The sequence below is a fragment of the Emys orbicularis genome, chromosome 4, assembly GCF_028017835.1.
Source record: "Emys orbicularis isolate rEmyOrb1 chromosome 4, rEmyOrb1.hap1, whole genome shotgun sequence".
In the NCBI taxonomy this organism is placed as follows: Eukaryota; Metazoa; Chordata; order Testudines; family Emydidae; genus Emys; species Emys orbicularis.
This window is the reverse complement of record NC_088686.1, coordinates 147,430,496-147,443,438: the sequence shown is the minus strand read 5'-3', so window position 1 is coordinate 147,443,438 and position 12,943 is coordinate 147,430,496. Positions and strand designations below refer to the sequence as shown.

Below are 12,943 nucleotides of genomic sequence, written 5' to 3'. Positions count from 1 at the left end.
GCAAGGAAGATAAGGCAGGAATCCAACCCTCGGTGCTATTTTTTTCTGATAATATCCATCCCATGATCTGCGTTTCCATACATTTCAAGTCTGCCCTCGGGGAGAGGGAAGGGGAGGAGAGAAGTTGCCAACACTATATATTCTACCGTGGAATTTAGGTCTTCTACCAGAGCCAATGAAGCCTTGTTTCCTTGGCTTTCAAATTCCATTCATATTTGCTCTCCAGCATGATGTGCAAGGATCTGATAAGTGGGAATAAGCCCCTGCCTAACCTGAGTTTACATCATTAATGCTACTTTCCTAAGTAATCAATTGACATGGGCAGAAGAGGGGTGGCAAGCTAATATAGTACGATTTCAATGGTTGAAAGCAAGGACAGTATCTCTTTCCTACTGGCTACTCTCTGATATACTCATGTTAAGCATTTTGTTGTTCTGTATGCCTCTTCTTCACATAATATGTAGAATTCCAACGAGTTGGAACCTGTTGCTATCTGGGCAATCTCTTTTCTTCTTGCAGTTAGAGTAATGTTTCACTGTCTGTGTTAGGTGTCAGCTGATTTCCTGTGGATTTCTAAAGTGCTGGGTATTCTGCAGGAAGTGACAGATGTCTGCCTTTACTCAGGGTGCCAATGATAGAGTTTCCATCCTTAAATTTCTACAGCATCTGGCAAATTTATCTCATGCAACACATTCAGGACCTGTGCAAAGCAGGGAAAAGGCACCTGTAACAGTCTGTGGCAGTCCCTGCTGTAGGCTATTTGCAGCATGTTGTCTCACCATGCGATTTAAAATGTTTCCACTTTTCATTAGCTTTGGAACCAGACATAAACAGTAGAGAGACACCAGACCTGAAGATGACCCAGACCAATGCTTTAATCACAAAACCATCCTTCCCCCCAATACAGCTATTGCTACAAGTCAATAACCTGGGAGCCCCTGGGAGCTGAAAAAAATGGGTCCTGCCCCCTCATCACAAAATAATCATGTTTCACTGCCCATTTATGACTTTTTCTCGTGTTGCTGTTCCAAATGGCTTTTTAACCCAAATGTCCTGACCGTCCAACCTTTACTGATTTCTGTGAAAAAGCATGCAAATCTCTCTGCACAGATGTCCTGGATCAATGCAGTAAACCTTCAGGTCAGTTTCTTTCTATCTTCATGCTACAAAGCACCTCTGGTTCTCAGAGAGATTAACGTTACTTAAAGCCACCGATTGCAATGGTCTGTTCCTTTCTTCTTTTAAGTGAGATTTAGCTTTATACTGCTGCACTTGCTTTATCACATACGCTGTCCTCCACAGGAGATATTCAGATGCAAAGTTCTTCTCAGTTTCTATTCCTTCTCTCCATCTGGAGAGGTTTAGCTAGTGAACTCTGCAGGCTATGTACAGGACCTATTTGATGCGTTAGTTGACTTGGGTTACTATTAGTAAGAAAAACCTAAACCGTTTGGGGTTTTTTTTAGCCCAACCCTGAAAATACCTTCTAGAAATGTCCCAGCACAACAGTTTTCAAGGCAACAAAGCGGAACAGCCTCCTACCAAGGAGAGATTCCCTCATATCAGTCTATAAATTGTTTGTGCAGTCAGTGACCCCTAATTATGCCCTGGTTTAGCATCAGTCAGTTTGCCTGATTTTCAGAAATGCCAAGTTAGACATCACGGTACGATCCTGGGTGTGGCTTCAGGCACATTCAAAGATGCAGCCAAATGCTCAGTGTATCACACGAGCCACGTAGGTGTGCTGGACATCAACTGAGTTAAGCACAACTGATTTAAATCCTTTAACAACCGTAGATGAAGTCAGCCGTAGATGCCTACGTTGAAATGTTCTGCTTTCTATCCCATCCCACCCATTTTCTTTCTTAAACTTTTGGATACTGCTGTTATGTGCCAGAAACAGGTATGCAAGGCACATGTGTCAACTTTTATCTTTCAGCTTCGAGCATCACAGAGGAGTCTCTCTGCCAGGCATCTACTGCTGAGACATCTAAGGAGCTTAAGGGGGTCACTTGCAAACATTTAATTGTCTTTTAATGTGTCTAATTGTCTTTGAAAATTTTAGCCACTGAATACACATAAAGATTAATGAGTATGATCACAGAAAACATGCCATGAAATTGGGGTGGATTTCAGGGTCAGTGGGTTTAAAGAAAAAATGCTTAGCAAAGTAGTTCTTAAAACTGCAACTATGAAATGGAAGAACTAATATAATCCTTCTTTTGGAATAGCAGAGAGACTTGCCAAACAGCTTCTTCATAGCTCCTTTCTTCCCATTTCTGGAGCATATCCGATTTTCAAATTGAAAAGTGAATGATGCATGCAATACTTTGAGAAACATGCATTTGTATAAGACACGGAGAGAGCAGATTCATGGGTTTACATACTATGATACACAAACCTCGACTGTGGCACTCAAAAATGTGCTTATTGGAAATCCTCTCTAGCATGTGTGTTTAATCTCTGCCCAGTTTCCTGGGGCTCCAGAGAGATCTTAGAGCAGATTTATTTTCTTTAAGTAGATATTTACCACACTGAGCAAGCAACTGAGAGTGCTTTCAGATATCTTCCTTCCTTACCTGACCCCAAAAAGCATGTAAATGGTGAATTTAAGTAAGTAATGTTTGTATATAATTAAATGGATCTAATATCTTTCTGCTGAATGATTGAATTGTAAGAACAATGAAAGATTAGACTCTGAGCTCTCTGGGGTTGGTTATTTGTAGGGTGCCTAGCACAATGGGGCTCTGATCCTCTCTAGAGTCCTTACGCTATGGCAAGAGAAGCAATAATAATGACATCATGGTCTAATGGTCAGCGGACAGGCGTAGGCAAGAGGAACATCTGAGTTCTACTCCCAGCTCTGAAGCTGACTTCCACTATCCCCTCGGGCAAGTCATTTTACCTTTCTATGCATCAGTTTCCCCACAGAGATATTAATACTGATCTCTATCAGAAGGGTGGCATTGGGGTTAGCTGGTACAGGCCTTTGAAGACAATAAGCTTTGTCAAAGTGCTGAGCGTTATTATGCATACACGGTACTGCAGGTCTTTTGGATTTCACATTCCCCATTTGGATTTGTTATTTGTAGTAGATAGGGCCCTCATCATTACAAAGCTAGGCTTTCAGTTTGTCTTATACCTGCTATCTGTGTCTCTCATGAAAGACCATTCAACAGCAGCATGAAACCCTCACCCAGTTAGGGGCTTAGAGGAGACTAAGAACAGGTAGCATTCCTGCTGCTAGCTGATCATGGTTTGGGAGGCCAGGCTCTCAGCAGCTAGGACAAAACTTCTCATGAAGACAAGATTAAGCAAAACACTTTCTGTGGGGTCCCTACTTTACTGCAAAGGTTTCTTGTGAAGTCAAAAGAGTGCACGCACACACACCCCAACGACAACTAAATCATCATCTCAGGTCATTTTTCTTTTATGCGGCTTGAATACTTATCACTCGCATGCCCCCAAAATTCAGCCCAATGATTAAACCTGTCTGACACTGCCTGTCCTTACTCCTAAATCCCCATCCTTTTTGTCTTGCCTGCTAGCAGCCAACCCTCTTTTAAAGGTTCTGAGCCTAACGCATCTCAGCTGTGCATGATTCCAGCCCAGCTGGGAGTGCCTGCCTGAGCTGACTCTAAAGAAGACTCTGTCAAGGAATTTTAACTCAAGAAACCCACCCTGCTGTCTGACTTAGAGAGTGAGCTCTTTGGGGCAGTGTTTGTACAGTGCCTAGCATGATGGGGCCCTGATCCATGCCTGGGATTCCCAGGTACTACCACAATACAAATAATACAATCCTAATTCATAGAAGTCACAACCCCCTCAGAAAACAGGGCTTTTTCTTTCGAGGGGCTGCTGCTAATTCCCTCCGATCAAATCTCTCATGCCAATGCTACATGTTCCCCAGTAAAATCTACTTCACTTCTACTAATAGTGATGATTTATTAATAATAATAATGTGCACATCTCCAGTGCCTTTTATCCAAGCTGCTTTTCAAACAAAGGGCTTGAGCCTGTGAAATACCAGACACCACCAGCTCTCATTGAAACCATAATGGCACTCAGCCTCCACACAGAAGCCTTATCATACCACACCACTAGAGAGCAGATGAACATCAGTTCCGTGTTAGCAGACTGAAGGCAGATATAGAGATGTTACTAGAGCTGGGACCAGAACCCAGGAATCCTGGCCCTTACTACTATCAGTCTATTCAGTAACACCCCACAAAGCCAATTATAGGCTGTTTTTTCCTGCTCCCCGTCTTCACTATTTCACTTAAGACCACTGTATGTTTTGTACCATTCCCAATCCAAGAGACAGGATCATAAAGCCACATACCACCTGATTCCTGGATTATACCCCAGCCACTGGTTCATTCTTGATCTAAAAGGAGAATAACAAACTCCTCACTCCCAAGCAAATCACCCCCTTCTCGGAGGCAGTAGGGTTTAGGGTGAAACTTTGTGTAGCATTGCCATTCTGAGCTTTCAAAAATCATGACTTTTTTTGAAAAATAATAAATGGTGGGTTCTTTTTCCTTGCCTTCTGTTTTCTGGGTCTTTGGGCCACACTCAGGTCATGTTTCCAAGCTCTTCTCCACAACCACAAAGGGCTACATACTTCCCTTTTTTTTAAAATGGAAGCCGAGATGCTGACCTGAATCCAGGAGCTAGGGCTTTAAGGAAAACACCAACTCCCAAGACTCATGATAAAAACATGAGCGTTGGCAACACTGGAATTGTCACCTTTCCCCCACCTCCTCCCCTGTACAATCTGACATGGTTGTTCTCCTTATCCCTATGATTTCAAGCCTGATTCTTCCTCTGGTTGTTTAGGGATCTAGTGATGATGAGCAGCACATCAGCAAATCCACCTCGCTGATCGAAAGCCAACATCACCACCTGCTGCACTGCCTGGAAAAAACAACTGTAAGTAGCAACAGGACCCTTTCTAAATCTGATTAAATGCTTTCCTCCTGGGTCCAGGCTTCCTTTGGAAAGGACGTGGGTGCAGTATGCTCCTCTAAACCAGTGCATGCACTCACAAACACACATCCCCAGTGGGGATAAAAATATGTGTCAGTGAAGTGATGCGTCCTGAATCTCAGAAGTTCCCTGGAATATGCCACACGGAGAGAGATTCACTTTCTTTTTGTGAATTGCTTAACAAATAAGCATTGGGCAAAATGCTAACAGTGTAAATCCGTGTAAAAGGACCAACAGATGGATTGCCCTGTGCAGGCATTTACACCAGTGCACAGTCAGTGCAAATCACTAGCTTTCTGATTGGGTAGCATTTCACTGCCTCCTTGCACTCACTTAGCAACTGGTGCAAATGCCAGTACAGACTGCAGGGCAAGCAGCCACTGTGGAGCAGAGAAGCAGCCTGTAATGACCAAAGAGACAGACTTGCGGGAGTAGGCTTTAACCATGGTTTCTGAACTAGGGCTAAACTCAGTTTGTCCTTAGCTACACTTGCAGTTAAAGTGCATATATCACGGGTTCCTCTGAACCCATTGCTCACACCCACTACCAATGATGTGTAGGATTGCTGGCATGAAGAGGGCTACCGTGGGAAGCTGATGCCAGCAAATTCTAAGCCACACGTATACCCTACCACAAATAGGCCGGAGAAAACAACAACTGGGCCATTTAAAGGGAGAAGATGAGCCTTTTTAATGTGATTTAGTGACACCATGCATGTCTTTCCTGACAAGCCTCAGTTAAAGGAACATGTAGTTCATCTGGAGGCCAGTCAAGTGGATTCTACTATAACGACGTTTCACTCATGCACTGCATGGTGCTGGAGTAAGCCCCTAGGAAGTGCTGTTTTTTAATTTTTAAATAGTTCTGTAAGCGGAAGTCCCTGGAAAAATTGCAAACAGATCTTTATCTCATGTACATTTTATTTCCAGCTTTATATTCACAGGCGATTTGTGGTAAAGGGATATATTATCTATATTGTATATCATGGATCATTCTGGAAAGACACCAATGGGTTAAGCCCTGATAAGATGTATCCCTTTCCTTATCTGCAGCCACCATCAGATATGCCTTTGATTTCTGACCTGCATACGTAGTCTCAATTTCACAGTTTGGTTCCTAGCAGGAAAACACCATGTAGGTTTCAAAGAGCATATTGGAAGAAGACCACTGGTTAAATACCTATAGCAACTAAATCCCGCAGGTCCTGAAACTCATCATGATGAATTATGAAGCTAATCATTCCAGTGCTGATGCACTATATCAGTGACTGTTGGTTTCATTTTATAGTATAAATCCGAGCTTGTCTGTCTTTCTGATAACTCTGTATGTTACATTACAAGTAGATATTTCACAACCTGACTCTTCAGCTGTTTAGAATTCTGTACTTACCCTTAAGCTTTAAATAGTATATTTCAAACATGGCTCATATCATGTGATTGTTACTACACCTCTACCCCAATATAATGCGACCCGATATAACACGGATTCGCATAGAGCCGGTAACCCCGGGGCTCCGGCAGCGGGCCTCGGGCGGCGCTTTAAAGGGCTTGGAGCTCTGGCCGCTGTGGGGAGCCCCGGGCCCTTTAAATCACCGTCGGAGTCCTGCCGCCGCTACCCTAGGGCTGCGGCAGTGGGGCTCAGATGGCGAATTAAAGGGCCTGGGGCTCCCCGCGGCCCTGGAGCCCTGCCGCCGCTACCCCGATCTAACGGGTTTCACCTATAATGCAGTAGGGATTTTTGTCTCCCGAGGACCGCATTATATTGGGGTAGAGGTGTACTATTTACAAAGTGCCATAAATTTGCCTGGTATTTTACAGAAAATAAAAAGATAAGATTCCTGTCCCAAAGCATCCACCATGTAATGTCTGGATCCTGCAAAGTCTTCCACATATGCTTAACTTTACACACTGTGAGGAGTTCCACTGACTATTAGTGAGTAAAGTTAGGGTTACCATAATTTAATTTTAAAAAAGGAGGACACTCCATGGGGCCCCGGCCCCGCCCCAACTCCGCCCCTTCCCGCCCCAACTCTGCCCCCTCCCCTGAATGCTCCGCCCCCTGTTCCTCCCCCTCCCCTGCTTCCCGCGAATCAAATGTTCGCGGGAAGCCTGAAACAGGGAGGCAGCAGGTAAGCTGGGGCTGGGGCTGGGGCTGGGGCTGGAGCGGGGCGGGATGGGGCGGGGCGCGGCACGGCACGGCCCAGTCCGGCTGAGCGGCTCCCTCTGGCAGCCGGCTGGCCCAGGCCAAGAGGCTCTGGCCCCGGCGTCTCCCACCCGGCTCGGCTTGGGCCCTGGGGCACCGGCCCCGGCCGAGCACCCCCAGCCCCGCACCCCCGGCCCCGCACCGCCAGCCCCGGCCCCAGCGGCCCCGGCCCTGCACCGCCAGCCCCTCCCTCCCTCCCTATTTTCCCGGACATGTCCGGCTAGTTGGGATTTCCTCCCGGACGGGGATTTGAGGCCCAAAAAGCCGGACATGTCCGGGAAAATCCAGACGTATGGTAACCCTAGTAAAGTTAAGCAAATCTGTAAATCGTTGCAGGGCTCAGGCCTACATTAGACAATCTTCAGGACAGATGATGATAGCCTCGCTCCCGAATTGTACTTTTCTCCACAATTACTCCCCCCGATTTCAGTATTTGTGGTATAAATTGCAGTGTGAGTAAGGCAAGAGCTGTCTGGCCCAAAATGAATTATAACAACAGACAATTGGATCCAAGGGACAGCAGCAGAGAGAGGAGAATGCAAGGCAGAAGACTTTCCTTGCATTTTCTCTTGTATTTTTCTGTATTGGCCCCAATTTATTTTGGCCAAGATGCCAGTGCAGAGTTAGGAACAGTAATATAGAGGCGTTCCTGCATTGAATAGAACCAAAGAGAGCCACAAAACGAATGAGGTGAACTGTCCTGCCGTTGCATTCAGATATTTGTATCAGCTATTGAAAATTTTCTGAATTTTGATTTTTGGACCAAAAATGTCATTGCAATTTTGAATTTGTATGAACACTGGAGAAAAAAAATCCACAAAATATTTGCTGCATTTTCCCCCCATTTCCAGTCTGCCCCAACCAGGATGAGATTGTCAGCAGCGTTGTCACATATTTGCGTATCACAGTTAGAGCTGATCAAATCATGAATATAACTATTTGAAAATAATGTAGTTGATGAATGACAGTGTAACCCACACACCTCCTGGGTGTAGTGTTCTGTCCCTTCTAGTGGCACTGAGCCCACAGAGAGAGAAAGAGAGATGATTGAGTTTGCTCTACAGCCTTAGCTAGCAGCCAGTTGGTTTGAGGCTCATGTACTAAGTTTCAGAGGCCCCAGGTTCAATCTCGCCTGTTGTCAACGGCGGCCTGTTGGTGCAAAAAAGCAGCAAAAAAATATATATATATATATCTGTCTTCAAAAAATGCATGGAGCTGTTAGATTAATGAAAACAGTTAATTTTATTAAATACATTATTTGTTGGATAATGGGGAAACAGAGAAGATAATTAACAACTTAAATAATTTACCAAGTGTCAAGCTGGATTCTTCATCACTGGCACTTTTTAAATCAAGATTGGATAATTTTTTTTTAAAGATCTGCTCTAGTTCAAAAGGAATTATTCTGGGGAAGTTCTATGGCCTGTGTTATGTAGGAAGCCAGACTAAATTATCACAATTGTCCCATCTGGCCATGGAATCTCCGGATTGTTGAACAAACTCTTCACAGTAGTCATATAATCAGCTCTAACGATGCAAACACCACCAAGATTTTGTTTAAGGGGGGTTTCTTTTGATTGTGGTTTTTTGACTCTCTGCAACTCTGCTCAGCATTAAGTGGCTGTTCAGTTCTTAAAGTCTGAGTGCTGCTGACCTGGAGTATCAAAGTTTTCAAAAAAGAGTGTCATTCAAGGAGTCATATGCAGCATGTTTAGATTGTGGTTCTCAATGTATTAGTCAAAACAGCTCAATCAATTTTTGTGTTGAAATTCCTGTACTTCCTTGGCATTCTTAATCTATTAAGCTATTATGCAAAAATGTCAAATCGCAGCATATGAATTCTTAAACACTGAAGAGTCATTTTGCAATGTTTCAAAGTTGCAGGTGGAATGGAATGAGGAATGATCCATGTGCCATGGTTACCAACATGTTTCAAAGGGCAAATCACCTTTCCTGAAACTAGACAGAGGGATTTTAAAAGTACCTTCTTTATTTTCACAGTATCTGCAGTTGTCACTAGAATAAAGTCCTACAATTTAACAGCTGTGAATGGCCCTCAAATCTGGTGTGTTAAAAGACAAAAGTGGCCTTGAGAGGCTTCTGACAATCATAGCAAAAAATTCTTTGCTATGTTAACACAAGATTTTTCAGCTCTGTTCCGTACCCCAGATGTGATCGCTCTGTTCCCTACCCCTGACATTCATATCCTACGCTTTCGCTGGCTGCTGCCTGGGTTGAGACACATCCTTCAGCCAAAACCTTCCTTCTATATTTCCACAAAGGTCAACCAAAACACAGTCCCATTGCTTGGGTAACCCCTGATCCAGTCACCATACATTCCCAATTGGGCAAGCTCTGATTTGTTTTATCCTCTGCTTCTGGCTCTCAACAAATAAATAAAATAAAAAATGAACAACAGCTGTAAATCGCCTTGCCCTTCCATTCTCTTTTAGAAAGAGAAAACAAATAATTAAAGTGCAAGGTTCCAGAACACTATGTTAAGAAAGAAAGAAAAATCTGATTTAGCAAATTAGTTTAGTAAAGGAAAGGCTCAATTGCCCATTCAAACTTGGGGTGCCAGATGGAATGCTGAGATTGAATGGATGGAATGCTGGGACTAAACTTTGGAATGCGGGAATGGACAATCAATCGTGTTTTTATCTTTTGTTGGCATGTTGTCCTGTAGGGATTGTCCTATCTTGTGGATGATCCCCTGTTATCTGTACGAACTTCCACCATCAAGGTATTTCCTTTTTAATTCAATCTGTTTTCTACAATCTCTGTGACACGTCAGAGTGTTTGTCTCCTTTCTTGTTATTGGTCCTGTTCTTGGAAGTTTGTGCATGTGGTTCATTTTTGCTAACTGATGCCTTTGTTTGCTCTAAGACTTAGTATCTGTTCCAATGAAAATTGATGGTTACCTTATCTCCAGTTCCCCCCTCCTTCCTTTCCAGTTCTGATAGGTAAAAAGCAAAATGTGTATATTAGACATCTATGAATGTTTATGTATGTGCCTAGGTGTGTATAGACTTTGGCTCTTCCCTACACTGTCCTCTACTTATTGGTGCAAGAGGCACTGAAGTTTTCCATTCAACTTTAAAGCTCTAGGCTACCCAACTTTGCAGTTCTAGGCTCCCCTTTATCATCATTTCCCTCCCCCTAACTCTTCCCACTGGCAGCTTCCACCTTGACTCCTTTACTTCTGCCACATATAACTCAGCTGCCAGCCCAGCTTTGAATGGAACTATAGGTGTGACATACCGTCAGGGATCGGCTTAACCAGCACACCATACCTAAACTTTCCAACTTGATGACCAATTGGTCCTGCTGACATAAACAGTACACATCACAGCCTTATCCCCAAACACAAAAGACAGTGAGCCTGACTCTCCTTTCTATACAGGTTTATAACAGTGAGGCACCACAGACTTCACCAGACTCACTTCAGGGATACAGATGTGTAAGTGAAAGGAAAAATCAGGCCCAAACTATTTATGGATATGGAATGTGTAAGCCAGCTGGTCCTGACAGGCTGTTATGCCTCTGCCATAGCTTCTCTTATTCCCATGTTGTTGTGGGGGAGCAAACACGTTCTCTTGGTTGCAATGAGTAAGGGGATGAAGTCATCTCTTTCCTGGTTGTTGTTTGCATTTTTAAATCTGGGAACTGTCTAGTGCAAGCTGTTTCAGGCACAGGGGCAGAGAGCTGAGGGGCTGACCTGTCCCACAATAGCAAAAGGTGTTCTTGAAAACGAACCACCTTATGGTAGCTAATGACGAGAGTGACACTGTTGTTCTTTTCCCTGCCAGAACCATGAGTTCATAGATGAGCAGCTGTTTGAGCAGAACTGCATGGATAACTCAATGCAGAATTACCCCTCCACTCGCAGCCCCTCATTGTCGAGTAACAATGGCGGGTCCACCTCCTGTTGTTCTCGACGCAACAAGAAGACGACTCATCTTCCCAACTCCAACGTGCCAGCCACTCGCCTGCGGAGCATGCAGGAGCTAAGCACGATACACATCCAATGCAGCGAACAGCCATCACTTACAACAAGGTACAGTGAGCAGGCCCTGGGTGCTGACTGCTGCATGCAAACCTGCTAAGGGTAATGTCCATCTGAGATGAGTTTAGACCAGTTTCTACCCCCTCGGACCAGGAGAAATGGGTCCCACCTGGGACTATCTAACTTCCAGTTCTACTAATATGGTCCCAGGAGAGGTGGCTCCTGGCTGCTCTGTGCAACTCCTATGGACTTAGCCCAGAGGAAGCTGACCCAAGCTCTAGCTTAGCTCTTCTCCAGCCAGTTTGGACCCAAGAGAGGCGACTCCCAGCTGAGGCTCCCATTGGTTCAGCCTCAGCTGTAACCAGATTACTACAGCTCATGCAGTACCATTCTTGCAGCCCAGCAGGCGGCAATACCCAGCTCAGCACAGCTCTTATTTGGTTGACCAGCAGGAGGCAGCTCTCAGTTTCTACCAACTTGGCCAGAGCCGTGTGCTCGGTCATGAGCAATGCCAGACGGCATTGGTTCCAGGCAATCTGTATGTGCTGCATAAAGTACAGAACCTTCTTCACACTGCACCCCTATACTGACTTGGCCTGCCAGGGAAACTGACTTCTTTGAGTTACTTGACCACTGCTGACCGAAGGGTAAGAGCAGCCGAGATGGGAAGAGAAGAGGATTTTCAAAATGGGTTGAGTTGTGCTAATCTAATGTGCGATTAGTAACATAAGTGAAGAAAGATCTCTCTTTCGATATTGGATTTTCAAATGGACTCTCCTTTTAAAAATAATTTAGTGCATAATCAAGGCATCATCATCACTGTAGTTGAATGAACTTCTGAAGTCCTCTCCCTGTGCCCAGCCAAACATCTTGTGCATTAGGGAGCTTTGGAAAAGGGGAGGAAGCAAAGACTTGCATTTGAAATAGTAACTCCGGACCTCCCCCTGATTCCAAAGTGTATGGGAACTATTTTACCCACAGCAGAAATGCAGCTGCCTCTGGGGCAAGGGGGATGCAGCTATTCTGCACCAGTGACATGATTCAGCAAGGTGTTTAAGTGAAGAATAATGTATCAAATGGAAATGAGAAAGGGAATAGCGTGAGAGTTCATTCCCTATGGCCCTTTCAACATTAGTTCAGTATTTCCCAAAGGGTGGGGGTACCCCCTTGGCGGACAGGAAGGATAAGACTGCAGGAAAGGACAAGCTTCTCAGTTGTTTCCTACAATCTTCCATTAAAAAATAAGTACATGTCCAGCTATTATGGTTTTAAAGAAAACCTTGAAAAGGTTACTCAAATGTAATCAACATATGCCTGAGTCTGCAGCAAGCCTGAAACAATAGCTCTAAAGAGTATGAACTGCTCTGTTCATTTCCATGGGTGCTAAAACCAATTCCAATTATGACATTTTAAATGTCAAAACTGTTACCAGATGAGCAGTGACATAGCTATGATGAAGATCTGCACCCTCTACTGCGAGCAGCCACTCCTGATGGGTTGGGCTTTAAGAACACCTGGAGAGGTTGCAGTGGAAAGGAGGGACTGGGGATTCTTTAAATTTTCCTGAAGCGGGGCTCAGTTTTCTAAAGGTTTTAGAAACTCTGCCTTAGCCTCTTCAGCTGCGATTGGGGCTATGGCTACTCTAGAGAGCTTACAGCAGCAGAGCTGCACCGATGCAGTGGCGCCACTTCAACTTAATTAATCCACTCCCAACAAGCGGCGGCAGCTAGGTCAGCATGAGAAGCT

At 44.4% G+C, this 12,943-nt stretch overlaps 1 protein-coding gene across 2 annotated transcripts in view; it reads left to right on the top strand.

Moving 5' to 3' along the window:
• The window catches only part of KCND3 (potassium voltage-gated channel subfamily D member 3), a 240,583-nt gene that overhangs the window by 225,260 nt on the left and 2,380 nt on the right, over window positions 1-12,943 (top strand). Inside the window, exons 4-6 of one of the 2 annotated variants that reach the window (XM_065403280.1) lie at window positions 4,840-4,932; window positions 9,878-9,934; window positions 11,001-11,248. In XM_065403280.1, the coding sequence (XP_065259352.1) occupies window positions 4,840-4,932; window positions 9,878-9,934; window positions 11,001-11,248 (398 nt within the window). The remainder of the gene's footprint in view (window positions 1-4,839; window positions 4,933-9,877; window positions 9,935-11,000; window positions 11,249-12,943) is intronic. The other variant, XM_065403281.1, reaches the window with a different exon arrangement.